The sequence below is a fragment of the Micropterus dolomieu genome, linkage group LG23 (genome assembly GCF_021292245.1).
Source record: "Micropterus dolomieu isolate WLL.071019.BEF.003 ecotype Adirondacks linkage group LG23, ASM2129224v1, whole genome shotgun sequence".
Lineage (NCBI taxonomy): Eukaryota > Metazoa > Chordata > Actinopteri > Centrarchiformes > Centrarchidae > Micropterus > Micropterus dolomieu.
The window spans coordinates 3,556,372-3,563,846 of NC_060172.1; the positions used below are offsets into that span (position 1 = coordinate 3,556,372).

General features: G+C 48.5%; 2 protein-coding genes across 4 annotated transcripts in view; one reads left to right on the forward strand and one right to left on the reverse strand.

Annotated features, from left to right (window-relative positions):
• The first annotated feature begins 381 nt into the window (after nucleotides 1–381).
• Nucleotides 382–4,848, forward strand: gcc1 (GRIP and coiled-coil domain containing 1). Its single transcript, XM_046039501.1, has 3 exons — nucleotides 382–420; nucleotides 665–1,357; nucleotides 3,351–4,848. Exons 1-3 carry the CDS (start codon nucleotides 382–384, stop codon nucleotides 4,623–4,625), a joined length of 2,007 nt encoding a protein of 668 aa, XP_045895457.1. The 3' UTR covers nucleotides 4,626–4,848.
• Nucleotides 4,849–5,215: 367 nt separating this feature from the next.
• Nucleotides 5,216–7,475, reverse strand: part of dennd6b (DENN/MADD domain containing 6B) — an 8,951-nt gene continuing 6,691 nt past the window's right edge. For 2 of the 3 annotated variants that reach the window (XM_046039212.1, XM_046039210.1), the window contains exons 15-20: nucleotides 6,650–6,739; nucleotides 6,471–6,524; nucleotides 6,287–6,396; nucleotides 6,094–6,196; nucleotides 5,840–5,965; nucleotides 5,216–5,528 (exon numbers count right to left, since the gene is read on the reverse strand). In XM_046039212.1, coding sequence (XP_045895168.1) covers nucleotides 5,406–5,528; nucleotides 5,840–5,965; nucleotides 6,094–6,196; nucleotides 6,287–6,396; nucleotides 6,471–6,524; nucleotides 6,650–6,739 — 606 coding nt within the window. In that variant the 3' untranslated portion in view covers nucleotides 5,216–5,405. The remainder of the gene's footprint in view (nucleotides 5,529–5,839; nucleotides 5,966–6,093; nucleotides 6,197–6,286; nucleotides 6,397–6,470; nucleotides 6,525–6,649; nucleotides 6,740–7,475) is intronic. The other variant, XM_046039213.1, reaches the window with a different exon arrangement.

Sequence of the window (7,475 nt, forward strand, 5' to 3'; positions counted from 1 at the left end):
CATGACCATGTCGACTAGAGAGAGACGAGACCATGACCGACTCGACTAGAGCGTGACAGACTTGACGAAAGGATAGCATGACCATGTCGACTAGAGGGCGACGAGACCATGACCGACTCGACTAGAGCGTGACAGACTTGACTAAAGGATAGCATGACCATGTCGACTAGAGGGAGACGAGACCATGACCGACTCGACTAGAGCGTGACAGACTTGACTAAAGGATAGCATGACCATGTCGACTAGAGGGAGACGAGACCATGACAAAGTCGACTAGAGCGTGACAAACTTGACTAAAGGATAGCATGACCATGTCGACTAGAGGGCGACGAGACCATGACCGACTCGACTAGAGCGTGACAAACTTGACTAAAGGATAGCATGACCATGTCGACTAGAGGGAGACGAGACCATGACAAAGTCGACTAGAGCGTGACAAACTTGACGAAAGGATAGCATGACCAAGTCAACTAGAGCAAGACGAACCTGACTAGAGGGCAGCGAGACCATGATATAGTCGATTAAACCATGGTTAACTCGACTAGAATATGACTATTGTTATCACACTCCGGCCGGGCGCAGGAGTTACACAGTGGAGTTAGCGATAATAAATGTGCAACATCCGATGGTGGCATGAAGTCGTACTGGTTGATGACGCATGTAGATTGTGGCAGCAGTTTCACGTGATGTTTCCTCCCTGCAGTCCCTCAGGTCCGACCCCGATGCTGGCGGCTCAGAGAGCACCACCGTGGGAGTGGAGCGGCAGCAACAGGCAAGCGCAGAGGTGGACCGCCGAGCCGCCCGGCAGAAGAGCCAACTGAGCACGCTCACCAGCGCCCTGGCCACAGTGACGCAGGAGAAGTCTCGGATGGAGGCGAACTTCCAGGCCGACAAGCGCCAGCTGAAGCAGGAGGTGGAGGAGCTGCAGGAGCGCCTGGTCGCCGTGACCACGCAGCATGAGGCGGAGCTCTATGCCCTGCAGCAGCAGTTGGCTGAGAGCCGCGCTCGCATCATCACGCAGCAGCACGAGAGGGAGCAGGAGCAGGGAGACCACGTCCAGCAGCTGCGAGAGCTGCAGCGGATCCTGCAGCAGGAGAGAGACCTGCGACAGGAAGCAGAGCTCCGCCTACAGGACGCCAACGCCACGCTCCTCATGACATCACAAGCCGTGGACCGGGGGGCAGAGTCTGAGGCTCACCTGAGCAAGGTGAGGGAGGAGAGAGATGAGCTGAGGAGGAGGCTGCAAGCCGCCGAGGAGGACCAGAAGAAACCAGATCCCAGAGTGGACGAACTGCAGCGAGAGCTGACAAAGCTGAAAAACCACTTCCAGCAGCAGTTCCACAACGAGACCAGGAAGGTAAAACTAAGACCAGATTTAACTAAAACCAGGTCTGAACTAAGCACAGCAGTTCCACATCGAGACCAGGAAGGTACAACAGAGACCGGATCTAAGTAAAACCAGGTCTAAACTAACCAAAGCAGTTCTGCAACTAAAACCAGGGCTGCACCCGAAAAATCTTTTTTGCTCAGGAAGGTTCTGACTGAGTGAAGTGAACTGGAAGTATTTCAGTGGCAGTCGTGATGATAGCTGTTCGGATTCTCTAGAAGCCGAGGAAAGGAGCCTCAATGCTTCCTTTCATATCTCCTTTAGCATAGGGTACACCGGACCATCCTTTATGAAAGGAAAGGAGAGAATGCAGTCCCACAATTCCTTGCGGCAGCAACATTTAAAGCGACGCACGTTCTGAAACTCAAACGATAAAATCCATCAACCACATTTAGCAAAATCCTGCAACACAGACGCATTATGATACTTTAATAAGACACAGTTTCCTTCTTTCTTTTGGCTTGTTTGTAATCTGATACTGTTTCAACACCAATTTATGTTTCGGGTTGTTGAAATAAGCCGTTAAGTGTTTTCTACAATAAAAATAAACTCTAACCATGACGAATAAAGGTGGTTGATCACGATGTAAGTTATCATTGGCTGTTAAGCCTTTTCTCTCTTCTGCCATAACTTGCTAATATGCATATATCTTAAACTGTCAGCAGTAACTGAGACCTGTGGAGCGGTTTCTGGTCTTGTAACGTGATCAAAGTGAGGATGATGTTGCAGCGCGTAGCCTCACGTCCCTGCAGCCTTCAGCACATTAACTTTACTTCAGTCACAGATGCTGACACTCACGCCTTCATAAAGGCAAAGATCCAGCTGGCGATCCAGGAGGCGTTTCCCACACACTGATTTATTTGTGGCGTCCTGCCACATTATCAATGCTGATTTTCCATTGATTTTAAAATGGGTAAAATCGTATTTGATGACAGAGCTCCACGCAGCGCAAATATTCTCTCATCATCTCCTCTCCCTCTCTCCCTCTCTGCCTCCCAGATCTAACTAAAACCAGGTCTAAACTAGGGCTGGACCCGAATATTAGAATATTCGACCATTGGGCGCACACATTAGATTTTCAATTATGAGATTCGATTATTAAGGGTTTTTTTGCGCGCCTGACCTCCGCTGACAGCAGTGAACGCAACGCTCCAGTTCACATCAAAGGGGAAACTAAAAGAAGCCCTCAGCTGTGTGGGAGCACTTTAACCTGAGTGATGACAGCAGCAGGGTGGAAGTTATGGCATTTATAAATTTTACAACTGCTTAATTTCATTTCAGATCAAAACAGTCAAATTCTTACATTCTAAAATTAATCAGTTTCAAACTGTAGGCTGGAAACAAACTCTGCATATTAATATTTTGCATAATAACATGTTAGATTTAGTTCCGCTACGGGAAACACCGCTCATCCCGTCTGCTCTCCGCCTGGACCCCCGCCCCGGCGAAACTATTCCTGGATTCTGCTCTGGACCTGCTGGATCAGACCCTCTCTGGACCCTCAGCTACGGTTCCTTCTGCTCTGCACAGCAGCCACCAACCCGGTTCGGCTTTGATTATTCGTTCTTAATTTCTATCGAAGCTCAAAAAATGACATTCGAGCAGCTCAAGTCTAAACTAACCAAAGCGGTTCCACAACCTGAAGGTACAACAGAGCCGGAACTGCATTGGTTAGTTTAGACCTGGTTTTAGTTAGATCCGGTCTCTGTTGTATCTAAAACCAGGTCTAGGGGACAGGGGAAACTGTGGCTCAGGGGGGAGAGCGGTCGTCCAATTTCCAGAACAGTTCGATCCCCATCTCCCCCAGTCTACATGTCAAAGTGACCTTGGTCAAGAAACTGAACCCCAGACTCTCCGTCACTGTGTAAAAGGTTGTGATGAGGTCTAAAGACTAGAAAGGTACAAGTACAGACCTTTTCCCACGTAGTCTTCGGTGTCTCATGACGGTTTGTGTCTTCTACAGGCGTGTGATGCGGAGGAGCGTGCGCGTGAGCGCGCTCAGGCGGCAGAGGTGAGGGTTGCCGGTCTGGAGCAAAGAGTCTCTGAACTGTCGGAGCTGCTGGGATCCTGTGAGAAGATGAGGCAGAGAGACCAGCAGACCGCTCAGAGGCTCAGGGACCGGATCCTGCAGCTCGATACGGAGAACAAAACGCTCGCCATCGCCGCCTCCAGCAGGACGACCTCTGACCTCGGCGTGGACGAGTCTCAGCTGGACGTCAGCTTGCTGAAGGACAAGCTGGAGAAGGTGAAGAAACTGCTGCAGCTAGCGGCTCAGAGGAACCAGGACCAGAATATCCAGATCCAGAACCTCGTGGAGACCGAGGCTGAGCTCAGCGGAGACAAAGGCTCGGCGCTGTTCTACCAGCAGGAGCTGCGGCAGCTCAAGGACGAGTTTGAGCGCTACAAGCTGCGAGCGCAGGTGGTGTTGAAGAACAAGAACACCAAAGATGGCTGCCAGGCCAAGGAGCTGGAGGAGATCCGGGACCAGCTGTCGGAGCTGAAGGAGAAGTACATCAACCTGCGGATCCAGAGCGACGAGGCCGAGGCCCGACACCGCCACGAGCTGGAGGAGCGGCAGCAGCAGGCGGCGGCGCTGCAGCAGACTCACAGACAGGAAGTGGAGAGGTTGGAGGCGCTGCACCGCGACGACCTGCTGCGCCTGGAGGCGGAGCTTCACAAACAGAGAGAGAGAACCATGGCGCTCCTGGACGAGAAAGACCAGGAGCTGGAGAGGCTGCGGACCGCCGCGCTCAGCTGCAGCAGCGACACGGACAAGATGGTCGCCGACGACCACGAGTCTGGCCCCGAGAGCGAGGGTGACATCATCAGCCAGGCCCTGCAGCGAGCGACGCCCAACGAGCCCACACTGCTGCTGTACGCCGAGCAGCTGGCCAGGAAGGAGGTGGAGGCGGCCGGCCTGCGGCGCCAGAAGCACCGGCTGGAGGAGGACCTCCACCAGCTGCAGGCGAGGCTGATCGCCAACGGAGAGCGACACGACGAGGAGGTGTACGAGCTGCGAGTACAACTCGACAAGCTGATCAGAGATCAGAGCAGAGAGGGCGCCAACATGGAGTACCTGAAGAACGTCATCTACAAGTTCCTGACACTGCAGGACGCCAGCGGGAGGCAGCAGACGCTCACCGCCATCCTGACCATCCTGCACTTCAGCCCGCAGGAGAAACTCAGCGTCATGAGGCTGCAGGGGGCGACCTGGTGGACCGCTGGCAAGAGATCCTAAAACCCCTGAAGAAGAATCTGTAGTTTCTTAAACCTCTGACAGGATGTTGATATGAAGGGGGCTGTAGTTTCCTGATGATCATGTGACATTTAAATTCATAGAAAAACTTGATGAAGTTCAGTTTCTGTCAGCTGCTCCTGTATGAACAGCTGTGAGAAACTCAAATCACTCATGTATATTTTTGATTCCCTTGTTGAAATTAAACTTTTTCCTGCTTCACAAACTCAGTTTGGTTCATTTCAGGGATTCCACGTTGTTTTCTAGTCGAGGCAACATTTCATCTTTACTTTCAGATCAAAACGATTTTAACATCTGGGCCTTTCTTCAAGAGTCATAAAAAAGATATTTAATGAGCGTGACTCTGAGGCTCAGCTGAAAAAGTTCCTAATCCGATCACGATGCGTCATTCGGATCGCAGGACTTGTTAACATGCACCAGGAGAGATTCTATGTTTAGTTGCAAAGGATTCCACAAACAAGACGTGGCGTGCTACTCTTAATGTTCCGTCACTGAGTTCAGCTGTGTTCTGTAGTCAGCAGAAATTAACTTCTCATTACAATGTCAATGAACAATGAAATAAAATACAGTCATTTATCTTTTGAAGGCAGAACTTTTATTAAATTAGAATATTACAAATGTGTGAAGCTGAAATGAATGAAAACAAATGGTCTCAGCAACATTACATCCAAACGTTCCCCAAAAAACATCTGACGAGCTGCTGCGACACTGTGGGTCTGTACTGTATACATTCAGTGTATTTACTGTGTATTTAGTGTGTACTTAGTGTGTACTCAGGACCGTCTGCAGGTCTCCAGGCAGCGTTCTGATGATGGAGTTTATAAAAGTATCCAGTTTGTTTAAAACTCCGTCCTTCACCTGCAGCTGCTGCCGTCGAGCTTTAATCTGAAAAACAGCAGTCAGAAACACACTTCCTGTCACTAGAATTAAAGACTTCAGACGCGCCTGTAAGCTTTTATCTGAAAAACCTGGGTAAAAATGCGTCTCAGTATTTGAAAGCACATCTGATTAATGCGATGACACGTTACCTGATTGGCCGACTCACCTGTGTACCTGTGTCATTACACAGGTGACCTCACAGTGTTAGTGACAGGAAGCTTTGTTACTCTCTCTCCTCACTGGTTTTTATTCTGACTTTATGGTTTCAAACCTTTGACTTTTCTTTCAGATTCAGTTTCTGGCTCTGATTCGCTCACCAGCTTCTCTCTGAGCTTCAGAACCAGGTCCACGATCTCCACCTCGGACTTGTCTTTGGTCCACCTCAGCAGGTCCTGGGGAGGACAGGGCACCAGGTTCACCAGGTGTTTACTGTCAACAGTGGTCTAATGGAGGAACTCACAGAGTCACAGATGTTTGTTGACAGTGAACAGCTGTTTAGTAGATGTTTACATTCTAAAAGCTGTATGTTTACAGTAAACAGCTGTTTATGTTTACTGATGGAGGGACTCACGGCGTCACAGATGACCTCCAGGTGAAGACTCTCCAGTTTCTGAGTCATCTCTTTATGTCGATGACGATACCATCCATCAAAGTTGGGAGACCTGAAGAACTTCCTGTCGAGTTCAGAACAACAGAAATGAGTTCCTGAGAAGCGAAACAGGAAAAGACCTTTAAAACATCCTGAACACACCTGAATGACTCACCTGTACAGTCCCATCCAATCACCTTTGAGCACTGACGTGAGCTGAGGCCCGGTGTGATCCAGAGTGGACATGAACTCTTCCTGACTGAAGGGTCGAACCTGAGGAGGAGTCTGAGCACACAGACAGAATCAACCAGGTGTCCCCCCCACACTGCTGACATCACAGGTGATCCACTTCCTGTTACCTTCCACGGCGTCACCGATCTCTGCAGAGGCATCAGGCTCGCCATGTACCGCTCCTATCAGACAAGACACAGGGTTAAACTCAATACACAGATTTTCTGCTCTTTGATTGGACAAACTGGATCACGAGTCATCGTCACGACATGTAGTGAACAGAGCGATGTGATTGGCTGTTTCTCACCAGCGGAATGATGAAGCTCTGCGTGAGCTCTAACAGGTGTCTCCTTAGGATGGCGGTCTGGACCTCTGACGGTCTCTTCCTCTGGATCCCCTAAAGACACAAACACGATTCTGTTTGACGATCAATCTTTACACATCTTCGTGTCAACAATCATTAATCTTTACACGTCTTCATGTCAACGATAACGATCAATAATCTTTACACGTCTTCGTGTCAACAATCATTAATCTTTACACGTCTTCATGTCAACGATAATGATCAATAATCTTTACACGTCTTCATGTCAACGATCAATAATCTTTACACGTCTTCGTGTCAACAATCATTAATCTTTACACGTCTTCATGTCAACGATAATGATCAATAATCTTTACACGTCTTCATGTCAACGATCAATAATCTTTACACGTCGTCATATCAACAATAACGATCAATAATCTTAACTCGTGTCCGTGTCACCGATTAATAATCTTTACACGTCGTCATATCAACAATAACGATCAATAATCTTAACTCGTGTCCGTGTCACCGATTAATAATCTTTACACGTCTTTGTGTCAACGATCAATAATCTTTACACGTCTTCGTGTCAACAATCATTAATCTTTACACGTCTTCTTGTCAACGATCAATAATTTTTACACGTCTTCGTGTTAACGATCAATAATCTTTACACGTCTTCGTGTCAACGATCAATAATCTTTACACGTCTTCGTGTCAACGATCAATAATCTTTACACGTCTTCGTGTCAACGATCAATAATCTTTACACGTCTTCGTGTCAACGATCAATAATTTTTACACATCTTAATCTTTACACGTCTTC

Excerpts from the sequence above, each read along its gene's own strand:
- gcc1 (XM_046039501.1), top strand. The coding sequence starts at position 382 with ATGACCATGTCGACTAGAGGGAGACGAGACCATGACAAA. Across the intron at positions 421-664 it reads GGAGACGAGACCATGACAAA|ATTGTGGCAGCAGTTTCACG; the intron begins GTCGACTAGAGC and ends TGACGCATGTAG. Across the intron at positions 1,358-3,350 it reads TCCACAACGAGACCAGGAAG|GCGTGTGATGCGGAGGAGCG; the intron begins GTAAAACTAAGA and ends TGTCTTCTACAG.